The following is a 24,856-nucleotide window of genomic DNA, read 5'->3' as shown; positions in this document are numbered from 1 at the left end:
AACAAAATTGACGTCCTTTTTTTCCCACAAATAGAGCTTTCTGTTGGTGGTATTTGATCACCCCTGCGGTTTTTATTTTTTGCACTATAAACAAAAATAGAGCGACAATTTTGAAAAAAACGCATTATTTTTTACTTTTTGTTATAATAAATATCCCCCAAAAATATATAAAAAACTTTTTTTTCCCTCAGTTTAGGCCGATACGTATTCTTCTACATATTTTTGGTAAAAAAAAATCGCAATAAGCGATTATTGATTGGTTTGCGCAAAAGTTATAGCGTTTAGAAAATAGGGATAGTTTTATAGCATTTTTATTAATCATGTATTATTATTATTTTTTTACTAGTAATGGCGGCGATCAGCGATTTTTATTGTGACTGCGACATTGTGGGGGACCCATCGGACATTTTTGACACATTTTTGGGACCATTGTCATTTATACAGTAATCACTGCTATATAAATGCAGTGATTCCTGTGTAAATGACACTGGCAGTAAAGGGGTTAACCAGTGGGTGGCAGTGTAGGGGTTAAGTGTTCCTAGGGGTGTGTTACTAACTGTGGGGGGGTTGGGCTTTCATTTAGTGAACACTGATCTCTGCTCCAATCACATGGAGCAGAGATCAGCGTCACTAGTTGCTAGGCAGAATGGAGAAATGTTGTTTACAACGGCACTTCTCCATTCGGCCGCTCCGTGAGACGATCGCGGGGATGCCCGCGGCAATCGAGTCCGCGGGTCCCGCGGCCGGACTCACGGGGGTTGCGGCGGCGCGCTCCCGATGGCAGGGCGGCAAATTTAAAGGGACGTACATGTACGCCCATTTGCCTGCCCGTGCCCTTCTGTTGACGTACATCGTCGTGCGCTGGTCGGCAAGTGGTTAAATGTAGTGCCTGGGAGGTCCCCTTAGTCTGCAGACTAAAAATTACATTTCTAAAGAAAAAAAAAACGTCAAATCACATTTAAATTGACTCGCAGTTGCAATTGCCAGCTATTTAAAAAAGATAAAGAAAAAAATGGAGTGGTGTCCACCCAAAATCCAAATGAGACCCTTATCTGAGCATGCAGCCTGGCGGGCCAACACATATAGGACTTGAGAGCCATGAGTTTGTATATCATTACTGATGGATTGGTGTGATTCTGAGTTTATTGTTTTATGTGCTGTGCCCACAGTATTCTATGTGAGTGTTTTTAGCTATATATTTTTTTTTACTTGGAAAAAAACAACTTTATTAATATAAGGCACATTTTACAAGCCATTCAGGTACATATAGCCACAGAAGGACAGTTACATATTATAACAGCAGAGTTAAAAATGCAAGTATGTTACAGGGTATGCATACACATATTCACAGGTGCAATGATTTAATGCAATTTAAGACAGCTTATAAACTAGGTGTGCCACAAGTACAGGGGAACTTTGCACTGGTTATGTAACAATTATACACGTTTCCCCATCCCTATCTGTCCCAGATCTTGGAGTATTTTTGTGTAGATCCCCTGTGTGCATAGATCAGTTTCTTGAATGGCAGGATATCATTTACTGCTTTTTTCCATAACTGTAGTGTGAGGGGCACAGTCTGCATCCATCTCTGAACTATCACTTTGCGTGCTAGGAATAATGTTTCAAAAAGGAATATTGTGTGATATTTGTCCACCTCTACATCTGGCAGTAGCCCCATAATACCGCACCACAGGGGATCCCATATTATCATGGAGGAAACGGACAACCTGTGTCCAATACGTCTGGACAAGTGGGCAGCTCCATATGAGATGGTAAAACAAGCCTGGGTCAGCCCTGCACAAACAACACGTCAGATCCAGCGTGTGCTGGAACTTTGCCAATCTCATTGGCGTCAGGTAGGCTTTGTGTATTACAGTACATACAGTTGTGTCAGTCTATCGGACAGCTTGGGAGACACTGTCTTGGTTCCCTATAAAATCTCGTCCCAGTGAGCTTCTTCTATGGGTCCTATGTCCTGCTCCCATACCATTTTGGCCTTGTGTGAAATAGCATCTGCACCCCGTTGTCTGATTGTGTAATACAGGTGTGATATAAGCTTGGAGGGGTCATCTCCCATAACTATATTCAGCACGGGGGGGGGGCTCCATCCCCACATCTAGGCCCTGTGACTGGGTTCTAAGTGCATGAGGGAGCTGCAGATACTTAAACGCTAGTTGGTGCGGGAGGGAAAATTCTTCTCTAAGGGTCTGGAACTGCTTGAGCTCGGAGGTGGAGAAGACCTGATGGAGATACAGTATTCCATATCTAGCCTTTGGTGGTGTAACAACATGCCCGAGCTGTACTGCGCAGTGGGACCTGTCACTTTTCGTCACAAATCACAAATCAAGGATCTGTAGCACTGCATTTCCGATGTGTGGAAATGGTACATGTGGGAGGTGCAAGGCTAGGTAGTAGTCCTGTAGGTCCGAGAGGGATACGCCCCCCATATCTGTGTTTTTTTTTTAAGATTTTCCAAGCTAGTTTGTGTCTACTATTACCCCAGACAAATGAATTTAGAATAGCTTCCATCTGCTTAAAGATTTTTAAAGGAATGTATAGGGGGGCATGCCACACCAGATATAGCAGATATAGAATCTTGGGCAGTATAATCATTTTTATTAAATTTATGCGCCCCATCACCCCCAGTGGCAATCTAGACCATGTCTGTGTTTTGCTTTTTAGTAAATCAAACAAAGGAGCTACATTCAGGGGTGTGTAGTCGACCAGGTTCCTAGTTACCTCCACACCCAAGTATTTAATTTTGGATACCCTAGCGAGTGGTAGTGGGGGAGTTGTGAAGGGGGGGAATACATCAATTGGAAGAGTCTGGGACTTGTCCCAATTTATATGCAGGACAGAGTATCCCCCCATTTGTTCAATAAGTCTTAACGCAGCTTGGAGTGATGGTCCCTGGTCCACTAGGTATAATATAGTGTCATCAGCATACATTCCTATTTTGTCGATTGTGGGGCCTCGGCGCAGACCCTGAATATCAGGGTGTGCTCTGATGGCAATGGCCAGTGGTTCAGCTGCCAGCGCATACAGTAAGGGGGAGAGGGGACACCCTTGTTGGGTACCCTTCTCTAATGGAAACTGCTCCGAGAGACATCCATTCAAAAAATTCTCGCCCTGGGTGTTTTATATAGGAGCTGTACCCATTTTATAAAATGTGACCCAAAACCGTAGTTATGTAAACATTCCCACAAATATGGCCATTCTACGGAATGAAAGACCTTAGCTGTTTCTAATGCCACCACCACCCTCGTTCCTGAGTTATCGTGTCGGGCTTGGATATTCATGTACAGTCGCCTAATGTTCATGGCTGTGTTTTTCCCTAGCATGAAACCTGTTTGGTCCGTATAAATTAAAGTTAAGATAGCAGTGTTTAACCTAGAGACCATGATTTTGGCTAAGATTTTTATATCTACCTGCAGAAGGGAGATAGGCCTGTAGGATTCAGGGTAGTGTGGGTCTTTTCCCGGTTTGGGGAGAACTATGATTTGGGCTTCCTGCATAGACTCGGGGAGTGAGTTCTGATCAAAAATAGATTGGTCTAAAGCTTTCAGCTTGGGGACCAAAATATCTGAATAAGTTGCATAAAATTTCAGAGGCAGTCCATCCATCCCTGGAGCTTTAGATTTGGCTAACTGTCCTCAATGTCATGTGTTGTAATGGGTGCATCAAGAAGCTCAACTTGCTCTCGATTCAGCCGGGGGAACTGTATGGAAGATAAATACGTGTGACTCTCCCTTTGCGTTTATGTGTTTTGGGTTTTGTATAGATTACCATAGAATTGTCTAAATTGAGCTGCCACTTGTCCCAGGTCTGTTATACTACGTCTGTCTGTGTCAGTAAGCGATACCACAACTGGGGGCATACCGTCCATGTGAGCCAGAAAGACCAACAGTCTCCAACCCCTTTCTCCCTGTTCATACACCCTCTGCCTGCAAAAAAAACACGCTGTTTAGCCTTTTCTGTATGCAGTTGTGTGACTAGATGGGACTGCAGTTTCACTCTGTCCAGGTTTTCAAGGCTTGGGCTGGAGCTATAGGCTTCTTCTAAGTCCCTTAGTTTGTCAGATGTGAGTTGAAGTATAGTGGTAGACTCTCCTTTTAGCCTATTTATTCTGGAGGACAATATTCTATGAGCATGGGTTTTAAAGCCGTCCCAGTATGCGGTAAGGGCAGGGGATCTCTGTATCCCTTCCAGAAAGAAGAGCAACTCCCTGGCAATGGAGTCATGGTCTGTCAGAAGGGATAGCCAGTTAGGATTTAGTCACCAACATTTGGTGGGAGAGGCTACTCGCAAGGACATTGTCAGCCAGCACGGAGAGTGGTCTGACAGGATCCTGGGAACAAATCCTGAGCCCGTGACCTTTGGCAGAAGGGCCCTGGAAACAAGTATAAAGTCTATCCTGGACATGGTATTATGGCTTGCTGAGTGGCAAGCGTATGCTCTTATCATGGGGTTAGCATGTCTCCAGACGTAAATAAGGGCAAATTCTGTTAGAATACGGTACAGCCTAGTATGCAGTGGTTCACCAAGTCTGGGTTCAGCCTGTACTGGGCGGTCCAGGGATGGAGTCATCGTGTGATTAAAATCCCCCATCCACACTACTGGTATGGACGGGTACAGCGCTATAAATGCAAGACCCTCTGTAACCACGTCCGACTTGTATGGAGGGGGGATATAACTAGCCAATATCAGCAAGGGGTCTCCCCCCACAACTGCATGCAGAAAGAGGTATCTACCCTGCTGATCCGACACTATGGATACCAACTCAAAAGGTGTAGATTTCACTATTAGCAACATTACCCCTCAAGACATATTTGTGTGGCTACTGTGGTAGGCCCACCCCACCCAAGGATGCTTAAGGGCCACCTGTAAGTGGCCTGTGACATGAGTTTCCACAAATGCAACAAAATCTACCTTCTGCCCTTTTAAATATTGTAACACGGCTGTCCTTTTAATCTTATCCCGCATGCCCCGCACATTCCACGTCACAAATTTAATGTCCTCCATGGTGTTCATTAGCACCGAGATTGTATATGGATCGGCAGGGCAGCACGTTTTTAGCTATATTTTATTAACGTTTGAATATACAGAGAGCACTATCTGTCCTACTTTTTATACTTTGAATACACAACCATTCACTTGAGGAGAGAGCCAAGCAAGAGTGAAGGAGAGGGATCCCATATACCTTATATGACTCCCACATGCCAGTATCACCACAGTCTAGCAGTGAGGTCATATCACAAAGGTGAGTGGCTATTTTTGAGCACCGGGGGAACTGCATGTTGTAAGGGTACACAATCTTGACCTTCTTCAAACATGGGAGATTACAGGGTTAATTTATGTATATTTATTGATTTTAATTTTGTTGCACTGCACCTTTAGATGATAATTTTTCTATGCGCTAATGAAGTGGAATCACTGTGTGGTGTTATAGCTAGCAACATATTGAGATATATTTTCAGATTACCAGTCAAAATTGATTGTGCTGATAGTTCACATTTTTTATTTTCAATTAAAGTATATCTTTAGGCAAATTTATTTTGCCCACTGGAGCAAATAATGGTATCTACCCTGGTGAACCAAAAACATTCCATGATTCCATTATATTTTTTATTAGGGCCATGTTATCTATTTGTGCTGTGCAGTCATCATTTAAAGACCACTGAGCAAGTCGGCAAAAGGTGTAGATCAATTAGTTCACCCAAACGTATGTTCCCATTGAGACATAAACAGTACAAAACAGCAAACAGGTGGGGACAACAGTGAGTTCCTCACTTCAACGTCCATATTATTACTGCATCTTGTCCATAGAAGTCAGCAGGAGGAGCCAGTGAGCACTGACGGAAACACGAGAGATTAACTCTCAGAGTTATCAGTTTCCCAGCAGACCTCAGAAAATCCCAGCACTGACCACTTCACTGGCTTGTAATAGATGGACTGATGTAGAATCAATAGGATCTATCCAGCTCACACTAAAATGCCACATAGTTTTTTGATATTTTCTTTCTACAGTTTGGATAAAGTTCAATGAAAGTTTTAATATAGATTGTAGAATAAGCTCTAGATAATAGAAAATTGCCATTTTTTGGTTTTGTAACTTCCTCTAGAAATTATATTGAATATATACTTGATTTGCTTCAATGATGTTCTCATCAGCAAATGAAGGTAAATCTAATTGGCGTGCAGGAATCAGCTTTTCCGTGACAAAATCCTTTTTGCACTAGCTTTGCCTTTGTCTGTGACAACTGTCTAAAGAAGGAACTGTCCTCACCTAGTAGAAATTTCCTTTCACTTTGCATCTCTAGGGCACAGAGTGAAAGGAAACCTTCCCAACAGGACACAAACTGCACAAAATAACTGACAAGAGGTTTTAACTTTATACTACCCAATTTAAAAAAATGTTGGCTTTATGTTCACTTTCATTACATATCAATATCAGGTCTTCTCAAAATGACAATGTTATATTGAATGAGAATTATTTTTGTCTGGAAATTTACAGTCATGTACATTTCGGAAAACAATTACCTTTTTTAAATCGTCGATGAATTAGCCACAAAACTAGTGCTAGGGTTAAAGCACTGGCAGCAGTTGCCAAACCTAATATAAACACTGGTCTCTGATGATCGATCTGAGAATGCAGGAGGTTCACATCTATGGGAATAAACCAAAAGAAAAATGAATGCAAATGCTGTTCATCTTACAACTAATAAATCAAGCCATATGCATGACTAAGCATATGGGTTTTTTTCTGAATTTACCATGCTAAGATAAACAAAAAGAAGAAAAACCCTATTAAAAGTTTTAGTAAATAATTCACCAGAACTAGGATTTAGTGAAAAAAAACTGTTTTGCATTTTTTTGTTAATTTGCATCATATAATATAAAAATAACGAATTCTTGTACTCGGTGCACCCAAAACCAAGGTTTAATTAAAGTGGTTATTAAGTAGCGATGAGCTGGATGTTCGAATCAAACATAAGTTCGGCTCGAACATCGGGTTTTCGCCCGTTCATAAATATTATGGGGTGTGCATGGGAAATTCGAGTGATGCAAAATGCCCGATAATGCACTGCGAGATCGCAGTGCATTGCTGTATGATAATTGGCCAAAGCATGCACCTGACCTGCATGCTTTGGCCAATCACAGCACGCTCTGCTGAGAGAGCCATAATTGGCCAAAGGTAGGGTGCCTTTGGCCAATCATGGCTCAAGGGGATGCCCCACACTATATAAGGCTGCTTACATAGCGGCCATGTATAGTGTGTGGACGGAGATAGTTTGAGCTAGATTAGGCAGACAGGTTAGTTAGTAGCTATATATACACATATATATATATATATATATATATATATATATATATATATATATATATATATATATTCTGCATTCAGTGTAGCCTATATATTCATTGCAGACTCTATATTCAGTCAGTGCAGGCAGTGAAGTTTATATAACACAGTGTATTAAAGTGGTTGAGGGGAACCCTGCACCCAAATATTTAAAAAAAATGGCGTGGGGGTCCCCCCAAAATCTATACCAGGCTCTTCAGGTCTGGTATGGATTTTAAAGGGAACCCAGTGTCAAATTTAAAAAAAAAAATGGTGTGGGGGTCCCCCAAAATCCATACCAGACCCTTATCTGAGCATACAACCTGGCAGACCACAGGAAAAGGGGGACAAGAGAGTGCTCACCCTCCTGAACTGTACCAGGCCACATGCCCGCAACATAGGGAGGGTGCTTTGGGCTGCACCCCAAAGCGCTTGTCCCCATGTTGATGGGGACAAGGGCCTCATCCCCACAACCCTTGCTCAGTGGTTGTGGGGGTCTGTGAGTGGGGGGCTTATTGGAATCTGGAAGCCTCCTTTAACCCCCCCCATGGGTATAGGGTACATTGTAACCTATACCCATTCACCAAAAAAGTGTCAAAAAAGTAAAAATTACAGCAGACAGTTTTTGACAATCCAATTCACAACAATCCAATTTGTCAATCACGGCGCCGACAGTCCTGAGAAAAAAAAACAGAAAAACTCTGCTTCGATGGGAGGCTTCCTGCCGACTGCAGCCTTTTCATGGTGACAGCTGTTATATAGCCAAGGGGCGGGACCACCCGATTACGTAACTGGGTGACCCTGCCCCTTCTGACATCGTGTGACATTAGAGGGGGCAGGGTCACCCGTTTACATCACTGGGTGGCCCTGCCCTTGGCTAAAAAAAAACCTGTGAGTGGGACCCCTCCTATTGAGGCAAAGTTTTTCCATTTTTTTTTCTCAAGACCATCAGCACCGTGATTGAGGATGGATTTACATCATGGGACTTGTCAGGAATTGTAAATGGAAAGGAATTGTCAAAAACTGTCTGCTGCTGCCGTTTTTACTTTTTTGACACTTTTTTGGTGAATGGGTAGGGGTACAATGTACCCCTACCCATTCTCATAGGGAGGGACCCGGGATCTAGGGAGTTGTTAAAGGGGGCTTACAAAATTCCAATATTCTACTTAACACAACAAACCTACACAGTCCCTGTCTTGTTTGCACCGCCTGTATACTGCTGTTCTGAGTATATAGGGCCTGGGGGCCCCACGCCTTTCCTTTTTTTAATTTGGGTACGGGGTTCCCCTTAATATCCGTACAAGACCCAAAGGGGCTTGTAATGGGCAGGGGGGCTACCCACGCCATTTTTCTCAATGATTTTCATCCGTATTGCCGGAACCAGACATTACATTAAAACTGCAAGCAGTTTTAAATGACTTTTTTCCGTGAGAAATTTGTTTGTGCAGGGACCCGTTCTAAACATGGGAAACACGTGCCACTTCACACGCATACTATAGACACCCCCCAGGCACGATATTTAAAGGAATATTTCACTTTTTTTTTTCACGTTAAGCGTCATAAAAATCAGTGCTCCCGGAAAAATGAAAATTTTTACAACTTTTTCTTGCATTGATACATGTTCCCTGGGGCAAGAGCCGGATTCCCAAACCCTTTTTAGGACAATGACTTGCATATTAGCCTTTAAAATGAGCACTTTTGATTTTGAACGTTCGAGTCCTATAGACTTTGTGATTCTAAAGTTCCTACAAATTTTCGGTCCGTTTGAATGTTCTGGTGCGAACCGAACCGGGGGGTGTTCGGCTCATCCCTAGTAGTGACTGGATCTTGAGTGACCCTTTAAACAAATTCTGAGCAGTAGTTAATAATAACGCAAAACATCAAAAAATAGTCCACATGTGAAAAAGTGTTTGATGCGCAGTAGGATCTGAAAGTGCTCCTTTTAACCACTTGCTGACTGGCTCACGCCGATATAAGTCGGCAAAATGGCACTCCTACGCATACTGACGTACCTGTACCTCAGTCCGCAAAAGCAGGAGCATACTCGCAGGTCTGCCGGCAGCCTGCGATCGTGGCAAGGAGAGGCAGAATGGGGAAATGCCTATGTAAACAAAGCATTTCCCTGTTCTGCTTAGTAAAATGACAGAGATATTCTGTTCCCTGTCATCGGGAACAGTGATCTCTGTCATGTCTGTGGTAGCCCATCCCCCTACAGTTAGAACATGCTGAGAGAACACACATAACCCCCCCTTGATCGCTCCCCAGTGTTTAACCCCTTCCCTGCCAGTGACATTTATACAGTATTCAGTGGCTAGTATTAGCTCTGATCGCTGTATAAATGTCAATGGTCCCAAAATAGTTTCAGAAGTGTCCGATCTGTCTGTCGCAATGTCGCAGTCCCCATAAAAATCACTGGTGATCAAATACCACCAAAAGAAAGCTCTATTTGTGGGGAAAAAAGGACATAAATTGTGTTTGGGTACCATGTTACACGAACACGCAATTGTCAGTTAAAGCAATGCACTGCCGTACCGCAGTGGTAAAATAGGGTAAAATATTCTGGAGGCTGAAGTGGTTTTAAAGAAGATGGCCGCTTACCAAACGGTGTAGATCCTGAATAACAGGGATCAGAAAAGCATGTTATCCATCCAGCAATAGGTTACATGCAGATCAGATCTGCATCCTGGAAATTACTCCATAGAGGATCGAATCACATAGGATCAACTCTTATATCATCCTTAGATCGCTCATAAGACAATCACATATAAAAAGCAAGCAGGGAGAAGCTTGTAGCGTAACACAGTATAGAAAGGTTTATTAAAAATGGCTATATCCACTTACATTTAGGCAGTGACTAATAGGCTAGTTGCAATCTTGGAACACCCAATAAGAGGATAATATGTGAGTGGTCTAAACTACATGACATGTTCACCAATGCCAGGAGCCTGGTGGACAAAATGGATGAACTAGAGATACTATTGTACGAGGAGGATTTGGATTTTATGGAAATTTCAGTGACCTGGTTCAACAGCTCTCATGATTGGCTGGAAAACATTCATTGTTTGCAAGGATAGAGAGGGTAAAAAAGGGGGATGGGTATGCCAGTATATCAAGAATAATGTACAATAATGTACATAAAGTAAATGTGAGAGATGACATCACTAAGGGAGCTAGGGAGGAGGTGGAATCCTTATGGGTAGCGCTCCAAAGGGATGAAGCGAAGTGGAAAATAATACTGGGAGTATGCTATAGGCCCCCTAACCTGAGGGAGGAAGGGGAGACAGATCTCCTATCACAATTTGGATTAGTAGCAAGGATGGGAAGTGTTATCAAAATGGGGAATTTTAATTATCCAGACATAGACTGGGCGGAGGGAACCACACATTCATCTAAGGCTTGCCAGTTCCTAAATGTCTTGCAGGACAATTTTATGGGTCAGATGGTAGACGCACCTACTGGAAATAAAGTGTTACTGGATCTACTGGTTACCAACAATATAGACCTGATCACGGATGTGGAAATACGCAATTTAGGGAACAGCGATCACAGGTCAATTGGCTTCCATATAAATCACACAAATAAGAAACATAAGGGGAATACAAAGACACTGAATTTCAAAAGAGCCAACTTCCCTAAACTACGAACCTTACTAGAAGGCATAAATTGGGATAAAATCTTAGGAACAAAGAGTGTGGAGGAGATATGGGTTTGCTTTAAGAGCATATTAAATAAGGGCATTAGCCAATGTATCCCATTGGGTAATACATTTATAAGAGCGAACAAAAGTCCTGGATGGCTTAACTCCAATGTAAAAATGAATATAAAAGCAAAGGAGAAGGCCTTAAAAAAATAACAGTTTGAGGGATCATCATCAGCATTCAGACTTCAAGAATTCAACAAGAAATGTAAGGGTGCAATAAGGTCGGCTAAGATAGAACATGAAAGATACATAGCGGAGGATAGTAAAAAAAAATCCCAAGAAATTCTTTAAGTATGTAAACAGTAAAAAAGGGAAGACAGACCATATTGGCCCCATATAGAATGAGGAAGGACATCTGGTTACAAAGGATGAGGAGATGGCAAAGGTACTGAATTTATTCTTCTCCTCAGTCTTCACAAGGGAATCAGCGAGCTTCAGTAACCAAAACTGCAGTGTTTATCCTCATGACACATTACAGGAAGCACCTCCATTGTTAATAGAGAACGCAATTAAAATTAGACTTGGGAAACTTAACATTAATAAAGCACCGGGACCATATGGCTTGCACCTGAGGGTACTTAGGGAACTTAGTCAAGTAATTGCCAGACCATTGTTCCTAATTTTTACTGACAGTCTACTGACTGGAATGGTAACAGCTGATTGGAGAAAAGTGAATGTAGCGCCAATATTTAAAAAGGGCCCAAAATACATCCCTGGGGAATTACAGACCAGTTAGCCTAACATCAATAGTATGTAAAATCTTGGAGGGGATGATAAGGGACTATATACAAGATTATAGTAATGAGAACGGTATCATTACCAGTAATCAGCATGGATTCATGAAGAATCGTTCTTGTCAAACCACTCTACTAATCTTCTATCAGGAGGTGAGTTGCCAGCTAGATAAAGGAAGGCCAGTAGACGTGGTGTATCTGGATTTTGCAAAAGCATTTGACACAGTTCCTCATAAACATTTACTGTACAAAATAAGGCCTGTTGGCATGGACCATAGGGTGAGTAGTGATGGCCGAACGGTTCGCCCGGCGGTCGTTTCGCGGCGAATTTCCGACATTCGCGGTCCGCACGTTCGAACGCCTTTTTCCGTCGTTCGCCGCGGCGGACTTACGTGTTTAATGTATACAAGAACTTTAACCTTTGGTGACACGTTTATCATGTGATACAGGACAGCCAATTGAGACATGACAGCACATGGACACTTGTACATTCCCCCTAACCTATAAATACACCCGATCCGGTGGCCATTTTACATTCTTTCTTCTGTTACGATAGGGACAGGTTCCTGTGTGGAGTAGGGAGAGATAAACCACTAGCTATTTGGTACACAAAAGTTCTTTTCAGGACTGGTATAGGTGTTAGGTGTTGATAGGTTTGCTGTGCTGCTGATTCTTGCAGCAGCCTGAGTGTCTTTTGTTAGTTTAGAGAAAGGGAAAGGACGGTGTATGCTACAGGGACAGCCAGATTAGTCTTTCATCATCATCATCATCATCATCATCATTAGCTGTTACTATCAAGGTCCACAAAAGAGCTGTTCCAGTAACCACTAATCGTTCTCTTTTTTTGCCAATTTGTATAGGGACAGGAAGGAAGCAGTGTTGTCAGGCAGTGAGGGTAATTTTAAAGACTTGCTGTTATTATTAGTTCCACAAAGGTTCTTTTCAGGACTGGTATCAGTGGTACAGTAATAGGCTTGTACATGTATAATATTCTTTCTTCCAAATATAGAAAGGATATTATACTTGACTGCTGCCCTTCTGCTGCAGTCTGCTAAACATTCACAACTCACTTGTTCCACAAAAGTTCTTATAAGGACTGGTAACTTGGTATAGGGTGCTACGGTACATAGGCTTGAGTGCGGTACAGTCTGCTGTTCTGTAAGGACCGCTATCGGTCCACAATAGATAGGGTTGACGTGCACCACTGCTGACCGCTGCCCTATACTGCAGCAGTCCTTCAGCGGTATAGGGACTGACGTACAGTCTGCTAATCACTAACACACAACCTGCTTGTTCCACAAAAGTTCTTATAAGGACTGGTAACTTGGTATAGGGTGCTACGGTACATAGGCTTGAGTGCGGTACAGTCTGCTGTTCTGTAAGGACCGCTATCGGTCCACAATAGATAGGGTTGACGTGCACCACTGCTGACCGCTGCCCTATACTGCAGCAGTCCTTCAGCGGTATAGGGACTGACGTACAGTCTGCTAAACACTAATACACAACCTGCTTGGTCCACAAAAGTTCTTATAAGGACTGGTAACTTGGTATAGGGTGCTACGGTACATAGGCTTGAGTGCGGTACAGTCTGCTGTTCTGTAAGGACCGCTATCGGTCCACAATAGATAGGGTTGACGTGCACCACTGCTGACCGCTGCCCTATACTGCAGCAGTCCTTCAGCGGTATAGGGACTGACGTACAGTCTGCTAAACACTAATACACAACCTGCTTGGTCCACAAAAGTTCTTATAAGGACTGGTAACTTGGTATAGGGTGCTACGGTACATAGGCTTGAGTGCGGTACAGTCTGCTGTTCTGTAAGGACCGCTATCGGTCCACAATAGATAGGGTTGACGTGCACCACTGCTGACCGCTCACCTATACTGCAGCAGTCCTTCAGCGGTATAGGGACTGACGTACAGTCTGCTAATCACTAACACACAACCTGCTTGTTCCACAAAAGTTCTTATAAGGACTGGTAACTTGGTATAGGGTGCTACGGTACATAGGCTTGAGTGCGGTACAGTCTGCTGTTCTGTAAGGACCGCTATCGGTCCACAATAGATAGGGTTGACGTGCACCACTGCTGACCGCTGCCCTATACTGCAGCAGTCCTTCAGCGGTATAGGGACTGACGTACAGTCTGCTAATCACTAACACACAACCTGCTTGTTCCACAAAAGTTCTTATAAGGACTGGTAACTTGGTATAGGGTGCTACGGTACATAGGCTTGAGTGCGGTACAGTCTGCTGTTCTGTAAGGACCGCTATCGGTCCACAATAGATAGGGTTGACGTGCACCACTGCTGACCGCTGCCCTATACTGCAGCAGTCCTTCAGCGGTATAGGGACTGACGTACAGTCTGCTAAACACTAATACACAACCTGCTTGGTCCACAAAAGTTCTTATAAGGACTGGTAACTTGGTATAGGGTGCTACGGTACATAGGCTTGAGTGCGGTACAGTCTGCTGTTCTGTAAGGACCGCTATCGGTCCACAATAGATAGGGTTGACGTGCACCACTGCTGACCGCTCACCTATACTGCAGCAGTCCTTCAGCGGTATAGGGACTGACGTACAGTCTGCTAATCACTAACACACAACCTGCTTGTTCCACAAAAGTTCTTATAAGGACTGGTAACTTGGTATAGGGTGCTACGGTACATAGGCTTGAGTGCGGTACAGTCTGCTGTTCTGTAAGGACCGCTATCGGTCCACAATAGATAGGGTTGACGTGCACCACTGCTGACCGCTCACCTATACTGCAGCAGTCCTTCAGCGGTATAGGGACTGACGTACAGTCTGCTAATCACTAACACACAACCTGCTTGTTCCACAAAAGTTCTTATAAGGACTGGTAACTTGGTATAGGGTGCTACGGTACATAGGCTTGAGTGCGGTACAGTCTGCTGTTCTGTAAGGACCGCTATCGGTCCACAATAGATAGGGTTGACGTGCACCACTGCTGACCGCTGCCCTATACTGCAGCAGTCCTTCAGCGGTATAGGGACTGACGTACAGTCTACTAATCACTAACACACAACCTGCTTGTTCCACAAAAGTTCTTATAAGGACTGGTAACTTGGTATAGGGTGCTACGGTACATAGGCTTGAGTGCGGTACAGTCTGCTGTTCTGTAAGGACCGCTATCGGTCCACAATAGATAGGGTTGACGTGCACCACTGCTGACCGCTGCCCTATACTGCAGCAGTCCTTCAGCGGTATAGGGACTGACGTACAGTCTGCTAAACACTAATACACAACCTGCTTGGTCCACAAAAGTTCTTATAAGGACTGGTAACTTGGTATAGGGTGCTACGGTACATAGGCTTGAGTGCGGTACAGTCTGCTGTTCTGTAAGGACCGCTATCGGTCCACAATAGATAGGGTTGACGTGCACCACTGCTGACCGCTGCCCTATACTGCAGCAGTCCTTCAGCGGTATAGGGACTGACGTACAGTCTGCTAAACACTAATACACAACCTGCTTGGTCCACAAAAGTTCTTATAAGGACTGGTAACTTGGTATAGGGTGCTACGGTACATAGGCTTGAGTGCGGTACAGTCTGCTGTTCTGTAAGGACCGCTATCGGTCCACAATAGATAGGGTTGACGTGCACCACTGCTGACCGCTCACCTATACTGCAGCAGTCCTTCAGCGGTATAGGGACTGACGTACAGTCTGCTAATCACTAACACACAACCTGCTTGTTCCACAAAAGTTCTTATAAGGACTGGTAACTTGGTATAGGGTGCTACGGTACATAGGCTTGAGTGCGGTACAGTCTGCTGTTCTGTAAGGACCGCTATCGGTCCACAATAGATAGGGTTGACGTGCACCACTGCTGACCGCTGCCCTATACTGCAGCAGTCCTTCAGCGGTATAGGGACTGACGTACAGTCTGCTAATCACTAACACACAACCTGCTTGTTCCACAAAAGTTCTTATAAGGACTGGTAACTTGGTATAGGGTGCTACGGTACATAGGCTTGAGTGCGGTACAGTCTGCTGTTCTGTAAGGACCGCTATCGGTCCACAATAGATAGGGTTGACGTGCACCACTGCTGACCGCTGCCCTATACTGCAGCAGTCCTTCAGCGGTATAGGGACTGACGTACAGTCTGCTAAACACTAATACACAACCTGCTTGGTCCACAAAAGTTCTTATAAGGACTGGTAACTTGGTATAGGGTGCTACGGTACATAGGCTTGAGTGCGATACAGTCTGCTGTTCTGTAAGGACCGCTATCGGTCCACAATAGATAGGGTTGACGTGCACCACTGCTGACCGCTGCCCTATACTGCAGCAGTCCTTCAGCGGTATAGGGACTGACGTACAGTCTGCTAAACACTAATACACAACCTGCTTGGTCCACAAAAGTTCTTATAAGGACTGGTAACTTGGTATAGGGTGCTACGGTACATAGGCTTGAGTGCGGTACAGTCTGCTGTTCTGTAAGGACCGCTATCGGTCCACAATAGATAGGGTTGACGTGCACCACTGCTGACCGCTGCCCTATACTGCAGCAGTCCTTCAGCGGTATAGGGACTGACGTACAGTCTGCTAAACACTAATACACAACCTGCTTGGTCCACAAAAGTTCTTATAAGGACTGGTAACTTGGTATAGGGTGCTACGGTACATAGGCTTGAGTGCGGTACAGTCTGCTGTTCTGTAAGGACCGCTATAGGTCCACAATAGATAGGGTTGACGTGCACCACTGCTGACCGCTCACCTATACTGCAGCAGTCCTTCAGCGGTATAGGGACTAAGAGTTTTGTCACAGGGTCATTTAAAAAATGACATGCAGAGGAAGAGGCAGGCCCTTCCGCAGGGGTGGTAGGGGTAGGGCAGGAGCAACAGGCTTGAGCCAAAGTGGGAAGTTGCAGAAGGTGCGTTCAATTACTTTAAAGGATGCACCAGACTTGGTTGAGTGGCTCGCTCAGCCTTACTCTTCTGCACCCTCCTCATCCTCTCGATCTGCACCCTCTTCTTCACTCTCTGCTATGTGCACCCCCAAAGACACTACCACCAACAACACGACCACCACCACCACCACCACATACCTTCCGCTTGAGTCACTGGAATTATTTTCCGATCCATATCAAGAGGACATTTCTGATGCGCAGCCACTCTTGGTATTGGATCAGGAAGAGGAGGTAGCAACAAGCGCTACTCAGCAGTCTGACGCCAGTACCCAGATCAGCCCAAGGAGGAGGTTGGTCCCCGGTGTTGCTGCCTACTCTACTTATAGCGGTGGGGAAGGTGACGTTGATGATGACGTGTCTAGTGATGTCACGTGGGTGCCCACAAGAGAGGAAGAGGAGGGGAGTTCAGAGGGAGATATGGACCAGCAGATAGGGAGGAGAAGCAGCAATGACTTACATTGCACAGCAGGGACAAAGCAGACTGCAAATGTATCAGGAGCGAGTCATCGACCATGTACGGTCACATCTGGCGCTCCCAGGACACCGGCACATGGCTCCGCAGTGTGGGCTTTTTTTAACGTGTCCGCTGCTGACAATAGCGTTGCCATCTGCAATCTTTGCAGTCAACGCGTTAGTCGCGGTAAGCCCAATACTCACCTAGGGACGACCGCCTTAAGAAGGCACATGAGCAGCCATCACCGAGCCCAGTGGGAGCAACGGAACACACAAAGCCACACTGCAGGCTCTCACCGTCCAGCCTCGTCTTCTACTTCTCCTTCTCCTCTCTCCTCACAATTGTCCTCCACTCCACCTTCCATCACGCCAAGCTCACATTTTTCTGCAAAAAGGCAGGCTTCCGTGGGCCTAATGTTTGAGCGTAAAAAAATGATGACGCCGGATAACCCTCTTGCCCAACGGTTGGCGGCTGGCTTGTCAGAACTCATAGCCCGCCAACTACTGCCATATAAACTGGTGGACTCGGAGGCCTTTCGCAAATTTGTGGCCATTGGAACACCACAATGGAAGGTCCCAGGAAGGAAGTATTTCTCAGAGAAGGGCATCCCAGAGCTATATGGCCATGTTCAGCGGCAAGTGAATGTATCTCTGGCACACAGTGTCGGTGCCAAGATACATCTGACCACAGACACGTGGTCTAGCAAACACGGGCAGGGAAGGTATATCAGTTTTACTGCCCACTGGGTGAACCTTCTGACGGCCGTCAAGCATGTAACCCGTGGCACCCGTGTAGATTTGGTTTTACCGCCACGGATTGCATGCAGGCCTGACTCTTCTTCTCCTCCTCCTACTCCATCCTCCTCCCTCTCCTCCTCAGCTGCCTCCTCCTTTTCCGCTGCTAGCGTCTCTTCCACTGCACCGCCCAAGCTCCCCAGAACCTATTCCACATGCCAGGTGAGACGTTGCCATGCCGTGCTGCGTCTGTTGTGCCTGGAAGCAAAGAGCCACACTGGCCCGGCACTCCTTTCAGCTTTGCGTTCACAGGCAGATGAGTGGCTAACACCGCTCAATTTGACAGTTGGTAAAGTGGTGTGTGACAACGGTGCCAATCTGCTTAGCGCATTGAAACAGGGCAAAATCACGCACGTGCCGTGCATGGCACACGTCTTAAACTTGGTCGTGCAGCGATTCCTTGTCAAATACCCTGGGGTCCAGGACATCTTGCGGCAGGCAAGGAAAATCTCGGCCCATTTCAGAAGATCTTACACGGCCATGGCTCGCCTTGCTGACATTCAGCGGCGACACCATCTGCCGGTCAGACGTCTTATTTGCGATTGCCCGACGCGATGGAACTCAACCTTCTATATGCTTGATAGGCTGCTCCAGCAGAAACGTGCAGTTAACGTCTACCTGTATGAACTCTGCGAAAGAAACGGTTCTGGGGAGCTGGGTTTTTTTTCACCGCGCCAGTGGCTGCTCATGCGCGACACATGCAGACTTCTGCGGCCATTTGAGGAGATCACCAAACTGGTCAGTCGCAGCCATGGCGCCATCAGTGACATGGTACCTTATGCCTTCTTTCTGGAGCGTGCATTGCGTCGTGTCATTGATCAGGCTGTGGAGGAGCAGGAGCGGGAAGATGAGGAAGTCGCAATGCTGGATGAATTCCCAGGGGGGGCTACTCTATCTGAGACAAGTCAACAACAGGAGTCTGATGAGGAGTCAGAGGAGGATGGTGCCGGGGCGGATGAGCAGGAGCAAGAAGAGCATGCTTTAAACCTTTCTGGGATCCCTGTTGTGCGAGGATGGGGAGAGGAGAATGAAGAGGACGACATTATCCTGGATGATGAGCAGGAGCCAGGCCACCACACCGCTTCCACTTTAGTGCAAATGGGGGCCTTCATGCTCCAGTGTTTTAATAGGGACCCCCGTATAAAAAGCATGAGGGTCAAGGACCAGTACTGGGTGGCAACGTACTTAGACCCCCGGTACAAACACAAAATGGCGGAAATGTTACCGCCGTCGCAGAGGGCTGTCAGAATGCAGCACTTCCAGGCCTTGCTTCGAGAAATGCTGCATTCTGCTTTTGCGTGCGCTGGCAGAGGAGCAATTCCCACTCCCAGAGAAGGATTTGCGGGTACCAATCCAACAGCGCCTGCAAGAAGAGGCCGGTTTGAAGATGTGTTGGTGACTTCGGATATGAGGTCATTCTTTCAGCCGACCCATCGACAGGTGTCATCCGGATCCAGCATCAGGGAACGCCTAGACCGTCAGGTGTCCGACTACATTGGGTTAACGGCCGATGTGGACGCTCTGAGGAGTGATGAACCCCTAGACTACTGGGTGGGCAGGCTTGACCTCTGGCCAGAGCTTGCCCAATTTGCAATCGAACTGTTGGCTTGCCCCTCATCCAGTGTCCTGTCCGAAAGGACGTTCAGCGCAGCAGGGGGGATTGTGACCGATAAGCGTACTCGCCTAGCTCACCACAGTGTTAACTACCTCACATTTCTAAAAATGAATGAGGCATGGATCTCGGAGGAATTCAACACATGTGATCAGTAGACCATGTATATGTCTATAAACAATTTTTGGAATCAAGCACACAGACCTTCTTAATTCATTTGGCTCACTTCCCTGACCCAAAAAAGCACACCGTACTATATGCCCCTACCCTCCTCTTTGAAGAGGTTGAGCGGTGTCATATTTCTACTGGGGCTGCTTATTATGAGGGGTTCCCACCATCCCTGTGCTGTGCTGACTTCCTCCTGGGTGTTCTTATTATGAGGGGCTCCCACCATCCCTGTGCTGTGCTGACTTCCTCCTGGGGGTTCTTATTATGAGGGGATCACACCATCCCTGTGCTGTGCTGACTTCCTCCTGGGGCTGCTTACGGTGCTGCTGTCAGCGCTGTATGTCACGGAGCTGCTGTCAGCGCTGTATGTCACGGAGCTGCTGTCAGCGCTGTATGTCACGGAGCTGCTGTCAGCGCTGTATGTCACGGAGCTGCTGTCAGCGCTGTATGTCACGGAGCTGCTGTCAGCGCTGTATGTCACGGAGCTGCTGTCAGCGCTGTATGTCACGGAGCTGCTGTCAGCGCTGTATGTCACGGAGCTGCTGTCAGCGCTGTATGTCACGGAGCTGCTGTCAGCGCTGTATGTCACGGAGCTGCTGTCAGCGCTGTATGTCACGGAGCTGCTGTCAGCGCTGTATGTCACGGTGCTGCTGTCAGCGCTGTATGTCACGGAGCTGCTGTCAGCGCTGTATGTCACGGAGCTGCTGTCAGTGCTGTATGTCACGGAGCTGCTGTCAGCGCTGTATGTCACGGAGCTGCTGTCAGCGCTGTATGTCACGGAGCTGCTGTCAGCGCTGTATGTCACGGTGCTGCTGTCAGCGCTGTATGTCACGGAGCTGCTGTCAGCGCTGTATGTCACGGAGCTGCTGTCAGCGCTGTATGTCACGGAGCTGCTGTCAGCGCTGTATGTCACGGAGCTGCTGTCAGCGCTGTATGTCACGGAGCTGCTGTCAGCGCTGTATGTCACGGTGCTGATGTCAGTGCTCTGTATTACGGTGCTGCTGTCAGTGCTCTGTATCTCCTGCACCCTCTTGTTTGCCTACCCTGGTCCCTGACCTTCCCTCTCCTCCATTGCCTTCATTAGCTCCATAGTCCTGAATTGTCAGAACAATTTCCCAAATAAAAAAAAAATGCTTGTAGTTATCGATCCCAAATTCACCTCATACATGTATTATGCTATTGTCCAGGTGGTGGGACTACGTGCTACCCCCTAATAATTACCCCGTGGCCGCAAATTCGACCTAAAGGTTTGCGAAATTCGCCTCCCATTGAAGTCAATGGAGCCCGCGGCGAACGGTCGTTTTCGCGAACGTTTGTGTCCGTTCGCGTTTCGCGTTCGCGAAACGTCCCGTCGGAAGTTCGTCCATCACTAAGGGTGAGTACATGGATTAAAAACTGGCTACAAGGACGAGTTCAGAGGGTGGTCATAAATGGGGAGTACTCAGAATGGTCGGGGTGGGTAGTAGCATCCCCCAGGGTTCTGTGTTGGGACCAATCCTATTTAATTTGTTCATAAACGACCTGGAGGATAGGGTAAACAGTTCAATCTCTGTATTTGCAGACAATACTAAGCTAAGCAGGGCAATAAATTCTCTGCAGGATGTGGAAACCTTGCAAAGATCTTAACAAATTAATAGGGTGGGCAACTACATGGCAAATGAGGTTCAATGTAAAAAATTTAAAATAATGCATTTGGGTGGCAAAAATATGAATGCAATCTATACACTGAGGGGAGCACCTCTAGGGGAATCTAGGATGGAAAAGGACTTAGGGGTTCTAGTAGCTGATAGGCGCAGCAATGGTATGCAATACCAAGCTGCTGCTAACAAAGCAAACAGAATATTGGCATGCATTAAAAAGGGGATCCACTCCAGAGATAAAACGATAATTCTCCCACTCTACAAGACTGTGGTCTGGCTGCACTTGGAGTATGCTGTCCAGTTCTGGGCACCAGTCTTCAGGAAGGATGTACTGGAAATGGAGCGAGTACAAAGAAGGGCAACAAAGCTTATAAAGGGTCTGGAGGATATTAGTTATGAGGAAAAGTTGCACGCACTGAACTGATTTCAATATATAAATACTGTACCATACTGGTGACCCCACAATACATAGTTACATAGTTAGTCAGGTTGAAAAAAGACACATGTCCATCAAGTTCAACCACAAAAAAAAAAAAAATATTAATAATAATATCATACAATCCCATATACCCAATTCTATACCCACAGTTGATCCAGAGGAAGGCAAAAAAACCCCAGCAGAGCATGATCCAATTTGCTAAAGCAGGGGAAAAAATTCCTTCCTGATCCCCCCGAGAGGCAATCGGATTTTCCCCGGATCAACTTGTAATGGAAATTTGTAGGTTCTGTATATAATTGTATTCTATTTTATATGTATTGCACAATGCCCTCACTGTGCACATGGCACTAACAATGTTTTCAGTACATGTTTTGCATTCTTTCAAGTCCAGATTAGAATTAGTCTGCCTATGTAACGCCCCTTGTTACCATAAACGTACAATTGTAATATTAATGTGATACCTACGTAATCAGGTGTATAAAAGCCTTCAAATGCGTCATAATAAAGGAGAACGGCTATTTGGAAAGATGCTGAGCGTATCTTTTGTGTCTGTTCCCTACTGCAGTAGTTATTATTAATTTGGAACCACTAATCAATATGAGGATAGGAGTTGCCTATCATCAAAATATCCATTTCAGGTGGCGAGCCAGCTCAGCAGGGGTTATCAGGTGACCCTGAGTATCCGAAACGAGGAGCTTGAGACGATCCGGGAATTTCTGATAATCAGCCGGCTGAGGTAAGCCTTTTGCTTACATTTGAGTTATCAGACTTCCTTGATCGGTAAGGCATTTTCGGGACAAAGGGTACCTATTTTACTCCCCTTAATCGAACTGTATTGATTAGTGGTTATATGTTATGTTGTCACTGTCTACTGTCCATCAGAGTGTTATAGAGAAAGGGAAGAATAGTGCTGTTCACAGGTATATGTAGTACATCTGCTAAATAAAGTAGTTTAGAGGCAAGAGGGTATAGGCACACGTAGAGAAGACTGGCCAGTCATTATGGGCATTAAATTAAGTAAGGGAATGATGGGTAAGAGACCCTCAAAAATGCCCAGCGCAAGAGGAGCGCTATATATGAACCGAAGGTGCGGTTCCGCCTATACTGAGCCCCTAGATTAATGGTTGAAGTGGACAGGGATCCACAATGGGTAACTGGGTTACCACCAAAGTCCACAGGGACAAAGAATCATGCAGAGTATACAGCTAGAGAAACGGCTATTTATGTGAGCAGGATGGATCAAGAGTGACATTAACACTAGACAAAAAGGGACTTTTTGATGTTAAGTTGTGGGATGAATTTGGGGTCAGGCACTAGAACTAGTAAAGTCAAGAAGCAGTAATGAGAGTTAAAACAGAATGCTTTATATGTTGTCAGAGAGGGAAGATGGGATGAGCACTTTAGCTGCCCGTCTGATCATAGAAGGTACAGTATGTGAAGTATGGAATTACAATACATTGGATGTAAAGGATATCAGAACAAAATAAAGAAAGCAGAAGTTTAAGCAAGGAAGTATTAAAAAAGCGTTAAAAGAAAGTGAGAGAATGATATGCATGTGTTGTGTACAAATGGGAATAATGTGAGCAATTTTAGAGATATACTTGTGTATGTTTGTGAATGCTGGAACTTTTAGTTCTATCGCTTGTGTCATGTATGCAGATGTGACCCCCCTCCTTTGTGCTCTCCTGAAAGAATGTGGCTGGCATGAGAGATTGGTGATAAGCTGGGAGGACACCATGCCAATTTCAGTTTTTTTAGACAAAACATTTATAACAAAATGTGCCGGGTTAACGAATCTAATAGGTAGAATGAAGGTTACAAATTAACCGTGTCTTACACAAATGTCATTTCCTGTGATAGTGGAAACAGTGCATTAAAAAAAAAAAAAAGAGAGAGAAATTGAGTAAAATTAAGGACATTTATCTGTGCATATATATTAGTGTGTGATATTGAAATTATCATATGAGTATTCATTTCTAATATGAGTTTAACAATTTTATTAATAAATATAGATATATTGAAACTGGTTTAGACAACCTTTGGTTGGAAATGAAATCCAGGTTAATGGGGAAATTGGTAAAAATGGAATTAGTTTAGATTAAGATAACAATTTTGTAATTTTACATTTATTGAGTGGAAAGAAAAAAAAGATTAAGATGAGGTTGTTAATTTGAATACAGCTGCAATAATGTTTAACAAAGCCAAGATGGATGGGATACATAGGAAGTTTTTCTACAGAAATGAAATCTTAAAGTCTGATAATAACTTGATGTGCGGTCCATGATGTGAGAGTAATAATAACATGTAAATATAACAGACCCATCACATCAAGTCCACACACCCTGTTAGGATAGCTGCTGCCTGCAGCCAGTTGGTTTACAGTTTTTGATGGCCGAGTGCTTTCTGGTCCGTCATACATATTGTTGGTCCTTTTGTTTTTATGTATTTTTATTTTTGAAATCCAAAGCAGAATGTGTGGATTGTGAAATGATGTGCCCCTTTTCCTTGTAAGTGCAGTGGGTATAAGTAGAAGAATATTTTGGATTTATGGACATCTCTGCATGACTGCAGGGTATTCTTATCATTTATTATAATATTGCCAGGAAAAAGTTGTCTTTTTGAAACATGAAACTGGAGTTCTTACACAAACAGCATGATAGAAAACAAGCCATTGTTATATTTATGCAAGCTGGACCCAGTAATGAAGGGTTCACTCCGATGTATCAGAGCTGTAGCTTTATGCAAAGTTGCTATTAGACAAAGTTACAGATATTATTTTGGTTGAATATTGAATTTTTAATAGTCCGACATTCTGCACAGCAAATATATAGCTAAGGGTTTGTCTAATGAAAGGTTCAAAATATGAATTTGTTTTGTGTGTTTATGTACAAATCTAACAATGAAAAATGTGTACATTTGAATCCAGCCACCTTATTGCCTCTATTGGAGGAGGCTGGAGACAAAGAAAAAACACATGTGTTAAATTGATGACGTAGGAATCAGCTGCTGTGAGCCCAGTGCAGGACACACTCCCTGGAGAC

General features: G+C 44.8%; 1 protein-coding gene across 4 annotated transcripts in view; it reads right to left on the bottom strand.

Moving 5' to 3' along the window:
- The window catches only part of SELL (selectin L), a 312,696-nt gene that overhangs the window by 32,153 nt on the left and 255,687 nt on the right, over positions 1-24,856 (bottom strand). For all 4 annotated transcript variants that reach the window (XM_077452613.1, XM_077452614.1, XM_077452611.1 and 1 more), the window contains one exon: positions 6,541-6,666. In XM_077452613.1, coding sequence (XP_077308739.1) covers positions 6,541-6,666 — 126 coding nt within the window. The remainder of the gene's footprint in view (positions 1-6,540; positions 6,667-24,856) is intronic.

Source organism: Lithobates pipiens, unplaced genomic scaffold (genome assembly GCF_037356315.1).
Source record: "Lithobates pipiens isolate NorthernLeopardFrog02 unplaced genomic scaffold, aLitPip1_a1.2 Scaffold_23, whole genome shotgun sequence".
In the NCBI taxonomy this organism is placed as follows: domain Eukaryota; kingdom Metazoa; phylum Chordata; class Amphibia; order Anura; family Ranidae; genus Lithobates; species Lithobates pipiens.
This window is presented reverse-complemented; position numbering and strand designations above follow the sequence as displayed.